The sequence below is a fragment of the Cricetulus griseus genome, chromosome 4 (genome assembly GCF_003668045.3).
Source record: "Cricetulus griseus strain 17A/GY chromosome 4, alternate assembly CriGri-PICRH-1.0, whole genome shotgun sequence".
In the NCBI taxonomy this organism is placed as follows: Eukaryota; Metazoa; Chordata; class Mammalia; order Rodentia; family Cricetidae; genus Cricetulus; species Cricetulus griseus.
The window spans coordinates 157614828-157629619 of NC_048597.1; the positions used below are offsets into that span (position 1 = coordinate 157614828).

Consider the following 14792-nt stretch of genomic DNA (forward strand, 5'->3'; position numbering starts at 1 on the left):
AACCCTAAGACATCTTCCTAAGTTTCCAAAACGAGCACCGAAGCCCACAACCCGCAATGAGCTCATTTTACCTCACCCTTGACAATACTGTTTTGACTACTTACCTGGATCTTTTTATTGTGTTTGAGGTTTGACATACTAATTTTTTTTTCAGTTTTTAGATGTAGATTTAACCTAAATGAAACTACATTTTTGCATAAGATAGGAGATTGTTTACTAGTCAACAATGTCAACAAAACATATTAAATAAATAACCTTTTCTCTCTGTACTGAAATAGTAGTCTGGAAAAGATGTTCTCAATGCTTCTTTTTATATTTGAATGTTTTTTGAAGATTAAAAAAAAATTATGACCAGTAATAATAATAAAGGTGGTGGTGCATGCCTTTAATCCCAGCACTTAGGAGGCAGAGGCAGGCAGAGCTCTAAGTTTGAAGCCAGCCTGATCTACAAAGTGAGTTCCAGGACAGCCAGGGCTACACAGGGAAATCTTGTTTGGAAAAACCAAAACAAAAAAATTATGTTTATGTGTGTGTGTTTGTGCACAGGTGTGATGGGAGTTGTCATTCTATATATATATGTTTCTCTTATTGGTAATGAATAAAACACAGTGGCCAATAGAGGCAGGAAGATAGGCAGGACTAGGAGACGAGGAGACTTCTAGAAAACATAGGCAGTTGGAGTCACCATGTAGCCACTGGGAGTACAGGATGCGCCAGGCATTCTCCAGTAAGCCAAGACCACATGGAAATACATAGATTAATAGAAAATGGGTTAATAATTAAGACAGAGCTAGCCAATAAGAAGCCCAAGTAACCAGCCAACAGTCTGTAACTAGTATAGTGTCCTGTGGCTCAAGGGCCACAGGATCAGCTGGGACAAGAGAAAAAGAACCTCTCGTTACATATGTGAGTACAAGTGTCCACAGAGTCCAAAAATGGGTACTGCATCCCATTTTTGATAGAAGATAGAATTATAGGCAGTTAGTTATAGGCAGTTGTGAGCTACCAGACATGGATGCTAGGAACCATACATAGGTCCTCGCAAGAACAGCAAGCACTCTTAGTGAAGTGCTTAGTGAATGGAAAACATTCCTCCAGCCCAAGTTTTGTTAAAATTTGATAAGCAAACATTTAAAGTTTGATCAGAGACTGTTACTTTACTCATGAGTTGTATGTGTGTGTATGCATAAACACACACACACACACACACACACACACACACACCTACCTTTTTTTTTGAAGGGGTGGAATTTTTTTGGACATTGTCTTACTACATATGGTCTGGAACTTGCTATATAGACCAGGCTGCCCTCAAACTCACAGATCTCCACCTGTGTCTGCCTTCAGAGTGATGAGATTAAAGGCATATGCCATCACTCATGGCCATAAATATGTAATTTTAAATCTGGTTTCTGCATATGAGAGAAGATACACATAATTATCTGAGTTGTAATTTCTTTCCCTTCCTTTCTTATTCTCTTGTGATTCTGGGAATTGAACCCAGGTTGCTGAATATGCTAGGCAAGCATTCTACAACTGAAGTACATCCCCCTCAAATGTCAATATCTGCAGACTACCTGGTGATTCTTCATTTCTTCTTCTCTCCTTTGCTGAAGCTGCTTTAATTGCACTTGAAGCTGATTCTCCACCTGCCTCTGCTTGTCCAGTACTTCTTGGTAACGCTCCTTCAACAGGGTTCTCTCTGTCATCATTTTGTCCTATTAAGAACAACAGGGGTTTCATTCCCAACTGAATCACAAGAAACACTACCAGGCTTTTTGTTTGTTTGTTTTGCTTGTTTGTTATATGTTTGCTTGAGAAAGGGTCTTATATAGCTCAGGCTAGCCTCCATCTTGTTATGTTGCTGAAAATGATCTTGAATTTCTGATTCTTCCATCTCCACTTCACTAAGAGTGCTTGCTGTTCTTGCGAGGACCTATGTATGGTTCCTAGCATCCATGTGTTGCAATTATAGGTGTGCACTATCATGCCTAGTTTATGCTGTACCAGGGACCAGGGCATCCTGCATGATGGGCAAGTACTCTTATCTACTGAACTGTATCCCCAATCTGTATCTGAGATGCGGATACACTGTCCAATACAATAGCTAGTAACTCTATGTGGCTATGTAGCTTTAAGTTAATCAAATATGATAAAAACAGTAACACCCAGGCCCTCAGGAGCCTAGACACATTTCAAAGAGTCAAAAGCTACCTGTCACTAGTAGCTATTGTACCAAATAGTACAGAGATTTAGAATGTTTGTACAACTTCAGATGTGTGCTAAAGCAGGTTGGCAACTCATGGCCATGTGGGCCAAATCCAGACTCTGTTTTCATCAATAACAGTTTTATTGGAAAGCACATGCCCACTGCCTTACAGGTTTCTTCCCACTGTAACAGCAGAATGGAATGATTTAACAAAGTTCATAGAGCCCACAGAACATAAAATATGTCCTGTATGACATGACCCTTTAAAAAAAAAAAGTTTGTCAATCTTTGCTATAGGAGAAAGAAGGTAAGAAAGTGAACATACAAAGTTGTATACCCACTTAAAAGAATCCAGGAATAGGAAGCCATGATAGCCATAAGCATTGAAGCTGACAGACCCACTAGGATATCTAGAAAAACAGGTACTCAGAGCAACTCAGCAAGCTCCCACAACAGCTGGGGATCAGAAGTCACACTCTGGCCACATGTGGTAGCTGATGCCTATCATCTCAGCACATGAGAGTCTAAGATGGGATTGCTGAGAGTTTGAGGTCAACCTGAATGAACTACAGCTTGTTTTATTTAATAAAAAATGAAATAAATATTTTAAAAAATAGGGGGGCAGGAGCTGGAGAGATTGCTCAGTGATGAATTGCTCTTCCAGAAGACCAGAGTATTGTTCCCAGCACCCATATCAGACTGCTCACATCTGTCTGTAACTCCAGCTCTAGGGGCTGACACCGTCTTCTAGTCTCCACAAATACTGTACTTGTTGTGTACACAAATGCACACAAAGACATATACACAAACAGAATTAAAAATAAAATTAAAGAGCCTGATCTACATAGCGAGTTCCAAAAAAGCAACTCTCATGTGCTGAGATGATAGGCATAAGCGCCACTTCCGGCCAGAGTGTGACTTCTAATCCCCAGGTATACATAGAGAGGCACTGTCTCAAAAACAAAGCAAAACAAAACAAAAAGAAATAAAAAATTGAAAAAATAAAGGATGCAACTTTAGTCACAAAACACCAGGGATAGATCAAAAGGTCTTTGTTTAAAAAATGTTTTTATTTTATTTATTATCATTGTGTATACAGGTGTAGGATATATGTGTGGGTATAGCACACATGTGTTATAGCATATATGTGGGAGCCAGAGGACAACTTTGTGGAGCTGGTTCTCTTTCCAGCTTTTAAAAGATTTTTTTAAGGTTTACTTATTTTAGGTGATGAATGTTTTGCTTGCAGGTATATCTGTGTACTGTGTGTATGCTTGGTGCTCAAAGAAGTCAGAAGAGGACATTAGATCTCTGAGAACTAGAATTAATGATTGTGACCCATCATGTGGGTCCTGGGAACCAAACTCAGGTTCTCTCTGATAGCAATGATTTTTATTTTTAATTTCTCGTGTGTGTGTGTGTGGGGGGGGGATATATGCATGTAAGTACAAATGCCCAAGGAGCCTAGAGATGTTGAATCCCTATGAGCCATCTAATGTGGGTGATGGAAACTAAACTTGGGTGCTTTAGAAAAGCAGTAAGTGCTTTAATTAATTGCTGAGCTATCTTTCTAGCTGCTGCTGCTTCCATTCTTATATGGGGATGGTCTCAGGTCATCAGGCTTGAATGACAAGTACTTTTACCCACTAAGCAATCTCATTAGCCTAAGGGGACAATTTTAACAGATAAACATCTCCTATCTAAAACTCTATTATTTCTTTTTTTTGGGGCGGGTGTTTGGTTTTTTTCTTGAGATATGGTCTTTGCAACTAGGCTGGTCTTGAACTCAACATACAGCCAAGGCTGGCCTTAAACTGCTGATGCTCCTACTTCAACTTCCTAAGTGTCTATCTAAAGTTTAGAGACCAATTTGTTGCCACCTTTGCTCAGTAATTATGGTTTTTTGTTTTGTTTTGGTTTTGGTTTTTTGGTTTTTTTTTTGTTTTTTTTAACAAAACTTAACAAACAACAAATAACTGCCAAAGCAAGATCCTGTGTGAAACAACAAATGTGTGTTAGAGATGTGATTCATTTGGTGAAATGCTTGACTGGCATGCACAAAGCCCGGGCTAAATCCCCAGTACTGCAGAAAACAAGGTGTGTGTGTCGCACGGATCATCCTGGCACTCAGAAGGGAAAGGCAGGAAGACAGTTTGAGGCCAGCCTCCACTAAGGAGTCAGTTCAAGGCCAGTCTAGGTAAAATAGACCTTTTCTCACACCAATCAGTCTGGTGGCACCCACCTGTAACCTCAGCACTTGGAGGTTGGGTGGGAGGATTATAGCTGCAAGGCCAGCCTGAGCTACATAGTAGGACCTCATCTAAAAAAATAACAAAACAAGAGGCTGGAGAGATGGCTCAGTGGTTAAGAGCACTGACTGTTCTTCCAGAGGTCCTGAGTTCAATTCCCAGAAACCACATGGTGGCTCACAACCATCTGTAATGAGATCTGTTGCCCTCTGCTGGCATGCAGGCAGATGACTGTATGCATAATAAATAAGTAAAATCTTAAAAAAAATAAATAAATAACAAAACAAACCACTACCAAGGGACAAAATGAAATTATATAAGTAAGCCATGCATATGATAAAGAATTGATAAAGTGACAGAAGCTTAACACTGTAACAAGATTACTAAATAATTTAAACTTAATAAAGAGTATAAAATGTAAGACTGAATGACTCAAACCCAGTATATTGGGAACTAATTATAGCATACCCAACTATTTTATTTGGCTTACAGACCCAGCTTTTTCAGGCAGCATCTCATGTATCAAGACTGGCCTCAAACTCACTACACAGCTGAGGCTGGCCTTAAACTACTAATCTTCTTGCCTCTATTTCCCAACCACATACTCAGTGAAGATCAGCTTTTAAAGAAACAAGAGGGCCAGTCTTGATGGTGTCTTTTAATGCCAGCACCTGGGAGGCTGAAGCAGGGGAATCTCTTCAAGACTAGCCAGAGTGAGACCATATGTATCGGCTGGTTTTGTGCCTCAACTTGACACAACCTAGAGTCACCAGAGGAAGAAGCCTCAGTTGAGGAAATGCCTCCATGAGATCCAGCTGTAAGGCATTTTCTCAATTAGTGGCCAATGGGAGAGGGTCCAGCCCATGGTGGGTAGTGCTAGCACTGAGCAGGTGGTCCTGGGTTCTATAAGAAAGCAGGCTGAGCAAGCCTTGAAGAGCAAGCCAGTAAGCAACACCCTCCATGGCCTCTGCATCAGCTCCTGCCTCCAGGTTCCTGCCCTATTTGAGTTCCTGTCCTGACTTTCTTCAGTAATGAACAGCAATGCTGAAGTGTAAGCCAAATAAGCCCTTCCCTCCCCAAAACTTGCTTTTTGGTCATGGGGTTTTGTTGCAGCAATAGAAACCCTAACTAAGACACCCTATCTCAAAAAAATTATTAAATAAGTAAAAATTAATTTTAAAAAACTAATAAAGAAGCCGGGCGGTGGTGGTGCACGCCTTTAATCCCAGCACTCGGGAGGCAGAGGCAGGCGGATCTCTGTGAGTTTGAGGCCAGCCTGGTCTACAAGAGCTAGCTCCAGGACAGCCTCCAAAGCCCCAAAGCCACAGGGAAACCCTGTCTCGAAAAACAAAACAAAACAAAAAACCTAATAAAGATGGAGTGTGTCACGGTAAAGTAACCAGGATAAAAGGAAGAAAAGAAGACTCCTAAAAACATGGGGACACTTCATCTGTAAAGGCTTAAGTTAAGCTTGAGAGTTAAGAATGGGCATTAAGCTACTTGTGATGACATATACTTTAACCCCAGCCCTCAGTAGGCAGAGGCAGGCAGATCTCTGAGTTCGAGACTAGCCTGGTCTACAGAGTGAGTTCCAGGACAACCAGGACTGTTTTACAGAGAAACCCTGCCTTGAAAAACCAACCAACCAACCAACCAACCAACCAACCAACCAAACAAACAAACAAACAAAAACTTCACAGCTCTTGGGAAATGAAGGCAGGAATATTAGGAGCTAAAGGGCACCCACACACACACATACACATATTGTGAATTCAAGGTCAGTCCTAAGCTATATGAGACCCCGTTTCAAACAAAACAGAAGTCACATGTGGTGGCTCACTCCAATAATTCCAGCAATCCCATGAAGTACTGCTATGAGCTCAAGGTGGACCTGACTACAGAACAAGACCCTTTGTCAAAACACACAAAGTGATGGACAGAATAGTGCAAACTTTTTTTTTTTTTCGTTTTTAAACATTTTTTGCTTGGTTGGTTTCTTTTTTAAAAAAAGATTTATTTATTTATTTATTTATTTATTTATTATGTATACAGTCTTTTGCCTGTATGTATTCATGCACACCAGAAGAGGATACCAGATCTCATTATGGATGGCTGTAAACCACCACGTGGTTGCTGGGAATTGAACTCAGGACCTCTGAAGAGCAGTCAGTGCTCTTAACCTCTGAGCCATCTCTCCAGCCCTAGTACAAACTTCTAATCCCAGTATTTAGATGGCAACACTGAAAGTCTGAGGCCACTCAGGGCTAAAACAATAATACCCTATCTCAAAAAATAAAAATAAAGGACATTTTAAATTGCATATGGGGAATAGTAAATAGAAAACAAAGTCCATTACTAAACCCAAACAAGAAATGTAGCAAGAACTGCAGAGGTCCTGTCCTTTCCTCAGAGTAGGACTGGCATAAGAAATACTGCTAAAATACTGCTAAAATGTAACTGCTAAAATGTAAGGCTTGGTGAGGCAGTGCATTCCCACTGTCAGGGACTGTATAAAGATGTGCGCTTTTCCCAACCAAGATGACAAGGCTCTATATCCTGTGTTCCAATTGCTCTATGTGACAATGACATTTTAAGTACACACTTACCAGATTCTTTTCAATATCTTGATCTGTGTTTACCTCTGAATCTGCTGTCTTGAAGTCAGTCTACAAAAAAAAAATATATATTCAAGACTTAAAGTCATTTTAACACAATTATTTTAGACCTTTCACCTAGAAACCAGCAACAAAGAACAAAGCAGCAATGTAATTCTGGTAAACAGACACTACCATTTAATACAATCTTAACTGACCCCCCAAAACAGTTTAAATCTGCCTAAGGGAAAGCCACAAATCTAAGAGAACAACTGCCTCCTACAATCTATTTCTTCCCACAACAAAGCACACCAGCACCAGAAAGCAGTAATCACTATACTTCTTGATGTAGAACAGACAATTAGCAAGGACTCCTAATGTAAGGACAGAGAAGAAAAGTATGAGTGCTAGCCAGGCAGTGGTGCCACACAACTTTAATCCCAGCATGTGGGAGGAAGAGGCAGGCAGATCTCTGTGAGTTTGAGGCCAGCCTGGTCTACTAAGAGAGTTCTAGGACAATTAGGGCTATACAGAGAAACCCTGTGTGTGTGGGGGTGGGGTGGGGGTATGAATGCCAAGGATCTACACCAATCAAGTTTTCATCCAAAGAGATTATATGGAGGTCATAATAGTTCCCATTCTTGTTCTTGGAACAGCACAATGAAGCCATTGCATAACACTGTATGCAAACAGTATGATGACTGCTAGCAAAAAAAATGGCACAGTGCAGGTCTCCAACACATAAGAAGAAATGGCTCCTTCCCTCACCTCCCCCAATTCCATTTTAGTAGCAGAAACTTGATACTTGACCTGTACAGCAATGTTCTGAGAAAGCTTCGGGGAAGAGCTATCCTGATCATCATCCTGATCCACTCTGACTCCTTCAACCCCATTTGCGGGAGGCACTACAGGTCGGAAATCCAAGCCTGCGTCCCTGCTACCTTCCTTTAGGATGGAGGCTGCTGGGGCTCTCTCTTCAGAGCAATTCCTGGAGGCAAGTTGTTTTGAGTGGCACCCTGCCTTAAGAGACCGAGTGACTGGATGGAGGCTCTCCCGGAGGCTCGTGTCCCCCTCCTCTCCTGCCGGGCTGGTCAAGTCCTTCAAATCAGACTGAGACCCACTGCCAGAAAGACAAAGGGCTGTGGCTACCAAGTTTTCTCCTAAAACCTCCAGGTGCGCTGCTGAAGTATCACTTGCTGATGAACCAGGATTCTGCTCTGGGTGTTCCAAATGGGCATTTCTGTTACTCTCCTTGTTTATCATTTGGCTACTTACACTCGGTGGAGACGAGTTCTTCTGTTTCTGGGCAGAGTCTTTAAGGCTATCAAAAAAAAAAAAAAAAAAAAAAAAAAAAACTATGTTTCTGGGATAAGGTTGTAGCTTAGTAGTATGTCACCTGACTAGCATGCCTTAGACCCTGGATTCTGCTCCTAGCACCACACAAAAAGGAAATTTCTTTCTTTACCCAACGTTTGGAAGATTAAATATAATACTTTATTTTTCAGTGCTTGGGATCAAACCCAGGGCCTTATACATGCTGGACAATGCTCAACCACTGAGCCATATCCCCAACACAGCCACTAGAACAAAAATAGATCCTATAAACCCTCTCCATCATGAGAAGAAACTAGTCTCTATCCAACAATTTCTACCCCATATACAAGTAGTCCAGCTGGAAGGCAAGAACTTGAGAAAGTCCTAGGGATGGCCTATAGTAAATACCTAAACACAAGTGACCCTGAAGATATAAAAGTAAATTTTGAGTGACAGTAACTTCTGTGAACAAGGGAAAAAAACAGTACAATGCTAATTATAGTGGGTACATGTACTAACTTGGTTACAAATAATATTTTAGTAAATATATTGATTGACTTGAAACAGGGTTTCACTGACTGGTCTTGAAGGTATCTACTTGCTTCAAGTACTGGGATTAGAGGTGTGCACCACCACACCAGACAAAACATTGTTTTTATTCCAACCTCATGTCCCAAAAAATAATTTTCTGGTCCAGCAAGATAGCTCAGTGTGTAAGTGTGCAAGCCCTGATGATCTGAATCCAGTCTCTGTAACACAAAGTGGAAGAAGAGAACACCTAAAGTTGTTCTTGAGCCCCCCTCCTCAACACAACTAAAAAATTAAATTAAAAATAATAATTGTCCTTCAAACATATCATATAGATCTTTGAACTAAGCCACTATTTGGCCAGGCAGTAGTGGTGCATCCCTTTAATCCCAGCACTTAGGAGGCTTTGTTTTTTGTTGTTGTTGTTGTTGTTGTTTTGTTTTGTTGAGACAAGTCTTACTATGTAGGCCTGCCGGCCTGGAACACATATTTAAATAGACCAGACTGGTCTTGAACTCTTAGAGACCCACCTGCCTCTGTCTCTTCAGTGTTGAGATTAAAGGTGTGCATCACACTCGGCCAATGCAGGACTTTTTCCAGAGATCCAAACACACTTACAGTGACATCCAACATTTACAGCCAGTCTTTCACTCAGAAGTGAAGTCTAGATCAAATAAGGGCTGAGGGATGCCTCATCGGTTAAGAGCATTTGCTGTTCTTCCAGAGGACCTAAGTTCAATTCCCAGCACCCACATGGCAGCTCACAACTGTGTGTAACTCCAGTTCCAAGGGATCTGACACCCTCACACAGACATACATACAAGCAAAACACCAAATGCACATAAAATAAAAATAAATTAGCTGAGAATGGTGGTGCATGTCTTTAATCCCAGTGTTCAGGAGACAGAGGCAGGATCTCTAAGTTTGAGGCCAGCATGGTCTACAGATAGGGTTCCAGGATAGCCATGGCTAAACAGAGAAACCCTATCTCAATAGTAATAAAAATAATAACTTTTTAAAACTTTATGTTAAATTCCTTTGCTGTTTTCCCTCTTCCTCTGTGCTGTGTGTAACTGTCAGCTTACCCTTTTAAGCATCCCAAGCTGGCACCGACATAGGCTTCAGGTAAAGTACTCTTCCCTCAGAAGGACTGACTGTGACACAGACATCTTTATAAACATACTCAGTAGTTTTTGAAATTTTTGTTTTGTTTTGTTTGTTTTTCAAGACAGGGTTTCTCTATGTAGTCCTGACTGTCCTGGAACTCACTCTGTAGACTGGGTTGGTCTCAAACTCAGAGATCTACCTGCCTCTACCTCCTGAGTGCTGGGATTAAAAGCATATGCCACCATAGCCTGGCTAATTTTTATCTTTTCTTTCTTTTTTTTAGTGGACCAATAAGTTTAATTAGGGTTAATACAGGAGCATGGATGAAGGGCTAATTACAGGAGGGGCAAGGCCAATGAAGAAAATGTCTTTCCCTTCCCCAAATACTCAGTGATTCTTGTTGAGAGCCAACTGTGGAATGGGGGCAGGGAACTTAATTATAAACCTGGGCAAATACAGTACCTGGATTTAAATCCAAACCATACAATTTACTAGTTGTTTGCCTCTAGACAAGTTATTTTATTTCTTTTTTTTAAGATTTTATTTATTATGCATACAACACTCTGCTTCCATGTAGATCTGCATACCAGAAGACGGCACCAGATCTCATAACGGATGGTTGTGAGCTACCATGTGGCTGCTGGGAATTGAACTCAGGTCCTCTGGAAGAAAGTGCTCTTAACCTCTGAGCCATCTCTCCAGCCCCGTTATTTTATTTCTAAAATAGAAATAGTATTGTCCACCTAACAGATCAGTCACTCAGTCCTTTGGCTGTTATGACTACTAGGAGTAAAGACATGGCTGATTTAATTTAGAAAACTAATACAAGCAGAGAGATCCAAGTTTATCGTAGGCTTATGTGACATTTCCCCTGTTACTCATTCACTAACAAGCATCTCTTACTACAGTTATATGCCATCATACCTGGCTCAAATAGCTCTTTTTAAGAAGAAATATTTATTGAGCATTCTTGAGTCAGAGTTCATGAGTTCAAACTCTGACTCAAACAGAGTTTTGTACCTTTGGGCAAGTAAGTCACTAACCTCTCCAGGTCTCAGTTTCCTCACTGTTACAGGAACATTAACACCTGTCTTCTGGGACTTACGTGAGTGTTGACTGTGTTAATGTACATACCTATTGTATTAGGTCCCAGGTTCTCTAGTCAATTTAGTTCAATATTGCACACAACAGTGTTATTACCACTCTCAAGAGAAAGGTTGGATAATCACAACCCCTGCTTGCAAGACTCTGGAGGAGAGAGCTGAGTGTGGTGGCCCACACAATTGGGAGGTAGAGACAGATTAGACTTGGCTACACAGTGAGTTTGAGGTCAGACTAAGCTACAGAAGACCCTGCCTCAAAATATAAGAACCAGTGAGATGGCTCAGTGTGTGAAGGCACCATCCTACCAAGTCTGACCTGAGCTGGATTCCCCTGAACCCACACGGTGAAAGAAGAGCACCGATTCTGGCAGATTCCCCTGATTTTCACATGAAAATCATGGTATCTACCTATGTTACACATAAACACTACATTTAAACACTTTGGAGGCAGAATCAGATGAACTCTGAGTTCAGCCAGCTCCAGGTCAGCCAGAGTTACATAGTGAGACCCTATCTCAAAAAGAAAAAAAATTTAAAAAAACAAATTGGGATGGGAGAAAAAAAGAACACTAAAATTTATTAAGAGGCATAATACAGGCTGGAGACATGGCTCAGAGGTTAAGAGCACTGACTGCTCTTCCAGAGGTCCTGAGTTCAATTTCCAGCAACCATATGGTGGTTCACAACCATCCATAATGAGATCTGGTGCCCTCTTCTGGCGTGCAGGCATACATGGAGGCAGAACGTTGCATACATAATAAAAAATAAAATCTTTAGAAAAAAAAAAAGAGGCATAATACATGCATTAAGCAGTAAGATACATTAACAAAGATATCAAGATGGATAGATACACATATAATCTGTGTTTCTGTTTAAATTTTGTACATACATATCTTCTATATAACCAAGTAACTTATAAATGAGTATGGGGGCTGACAAAATGGCTCAGCAGGTAAAGGTGCTTTCCACAAAAGTCTGGTAACCTGAGTTTAATCCCTGGAACCCATATAATAATAATAATAAGAACCCATTCCACAAAGCTGTCCTTTGGTCTCCCAATGTACACACACCTCCCCCATCCCCAGCATGCATAACACACAATAAATAATCATTTTAAAAAACATGAATATGGCCACACATAGTGGTACATCCCTTTAATCCCAGTACTAAGGAAGCAGAGGCAGGTGAATTGCTGAGTTTGAGGTGAACCTGGTCTACATAGTGAATTCCAGGCCAGCCAGGGCTGCAAAGTGAGACCTTGTCTAAAAAAAGAAAGAAAGAAAGAAGCAAGATACACAAGGATGCTAAATGAACATTTAGGCGGTATAGGACATGTCAAAGAAATATATGCATTTATGATGTGTGGATACATGTTCTAACCCAGCATGCCTGCCCAAGTGCCAGTTGCTATACCATACAAAGACTAAGAAGTCCCCACTTTTAAAAAAATTAATCTGGGGGAGGGAAAGAAAACTTATCTGCAGGAGTGTCATTAGAGTGCTGAGGGGGAAAGGCTATAGCTAGTGGGTCAGAAGCCCATCTCCAAGCCCCTTATCCCAATAAGCCTTCTCCTCATGAGTCTGCACATTACCTTAGGCCATCTGGGAGAGCGTCATCTGTCTTGGAAGCGCATAAAGTAGAGGATTCCGAAGGACTGGGGGCACTGGCCCCAACGCCAGCTACCTCAGAGGCCGCCATCTGCACTCTGGACATTCAGAAACAAAGGACACAATACAAATTACAAGCTGAAAACTGTCTTCTGCAGAATGCCCACTGTATCTGTTCCTCTAAACACCAAGAACTTAGGATCTGAAAATAAACACCCAAAAAAGAGTATTCTGCAGGAGGGCAATAAAAAAAAAAATGCCACTTCACACCTTAAGTACCAGCCAGTACCAACCCTCAGGAGCAGTCATATGTACATAAATATCTAGGAGTCTATGCAAAGCTTTTACCTTCTCTTGACAGAAGTAGTTCATTTAAAATAGATGACAATATGATATGAATTTTTCCAAATGATCCACCTTGTCTACTGCCATTTATAAAAGATGACCTTTTTGGCCCAGAATCAATGTTTAAAAATCACTTTTTGGCTGTTCCAGCCAAACATTCTCTATTAATTTAAGTGTGGGTTTTTGGGGGAGGTGTTTCCAAGAACAAGTCATACCCATACTGGACCATCTTCCCTGGGTGCCTTTTTGACCCTGTCAGTATTCCTTCCCTGTGGATGCAAATAGTCTGGTATCTGCCAAGGGCAGACTAGCGAGTTACCATTGTGGCAAAACAGGTTGCTACTTGGTTACTCCAGGAAGAAAAGGAGATGCTGAAAAACATGGTAACTCAAGTAGAGAACCCGAGAAGACGCTTTTTCATTTTTATTTTTAAGAGCGTCCTTTTTGCTGCAGAAGGGTGAGAAAAAAAAAAAAAACTAGGTGACGAAGGGAGGATTAGTTCACATTCCTGTTTTTATTTTGACAGTATCACAGGAATACCTCTGAACAGAGAAGAGGCCATAAGAGCAGATACCGAGCCAGGCTCAAACAACAGTCACAGCCCAGTGCCTCAGTTTCCTCTCATAATAAAAAAAGCTCCTGGGTGAAAATGGGCCCTGAAACGCCATTGCTGTCTCGGATGCAAACATTCTGCCTCCAAAAGGGTCGAGATCATTGCCTCCAACAGGGAGCAAGGTCTGGGTCACCGGTTCCCGGTAAAGGAAAACCTTAAGGCAAGGGTCATACGTGAAACTCCGCGGCTAGAGCCCAAAGCGAGAGGAGCGGGGGTCGCACATCTGCCTGGAGAGTCCACTACGCCCGAGGGAATCCCGCAACCCGGTGGCGGTCGCCAGCCAGGAGGCGACGCAGAAGGGGACAATGGGGGGAAGCGGCGCCGGGTGGTCGCCGCCACTCTTTGCAGCAGACGGCCGCTAGGCCGCCCGCTAGCACGGGGCAGCGACACCTCCACCCCTGCCCCTCGGTCCTCACCGGCCGCCAGCCCCCGTCCCACACCCAGGCCGGGCTCCAGCCCCGTCCCCGTCGCCCCCTCCCCGCCCCCGCCGCGCCCCCTAGTCCCGCCGCCCCGCGCCCGCGCCGCCCCGCACACACCTCCCGCGCCGCGCCCCCGGGGAGCAAAGGCGGGGAGGGGGAGGGAAGGGACGCACCTGAGCGGGCGGAGAGGGGGAGGGGCGGCCGAGCCTGGGGGAGGGTCGAGCGCCGGCCCGCGCGCGGCACCTCCCACTTCCGGCGGCGCGAGCGCAGGGGGCGAGGCCGGGGCGGCGAGAGGAGCGGCCCCGCGGAGTGCGCGCCGCCACCGACTGCGCCCTCTGGCGGCAGACACGGGCAGCGCCCGGGCAACAGGGCCACCCACCGCGGGAGAATCCTGAGACACAGCCGAGCCTGGGGGAACGAGGGCCAGAGACACTGCGATCCACCCAGTGGAGGCGGAAGCCGCTCTGAGGAGGTTACGGGGGAGCGTCAGGGCCATGGCAGTCCGAGGGAGAAGAGCCACGAGGGGTGTTTAGAGGTCGGGACCGAGATGGTCCTTTCAGGGGACGCCATGAAGTACGAGGGCCCTCTTGCGGAGGGCTCCTGTGGCGGAGGACTGGAGGACGCGGGGCGCCGAAGCCCGCACAGCCCGCATGGGCCTGTGGCGGAAGCCGGCGGCAGGCGTTGGCCGAGCGCCCTGTGCTCGG

The 14792-nt window shown here is 43.3% G+C and overlaps 1 protein-coding gene across 6 annotated transcripts in view; it reads right to left on the reverse strand.

Moving 5' to 3' along the window:
* Positions 1-14736, reverse strand: part of Rnf214 (ring finger protein 214) — a 35976-nt gene extending 21240 nt beyond the window's left edge. For 2 of the 6 annotated variants that reach the window (XM_027412038.2, XM_027412037.2), the window contains exons 1-5: positions 14262-14395; positions 12696-12809; positions 8328-8373; positions 7065-7124; positions 1578-1718 (exon numbers count right to left, since the gene is read on the reverse strand). In XM_027412038.2, the coding sequence (XP_027267839.1) occupies positions 1578-1718; positions 7065-7124; positions 8328-8373; positions 12696-12802 (354 nt within the window). In that variant the 5' untranslated portion in view covers positions 12803-12809; positions 14262-14395. Of the gene's footprint in view, positions 1-1577; positions 1719-7064; positions 7125-7862; positions 8374-12695; positions 12810-14205; positions 14226-14261; positions 14396-14467 lie in introns of those variants that run through there. The other 4 variants (XM_027412035.2, XM_027412032.2, XM_027412033.2 and 1 more) reach the window with 3 other exon arrangements.
* Between the last annotated feature and the right edge of the window lie 56 nt (positions 14737-14792).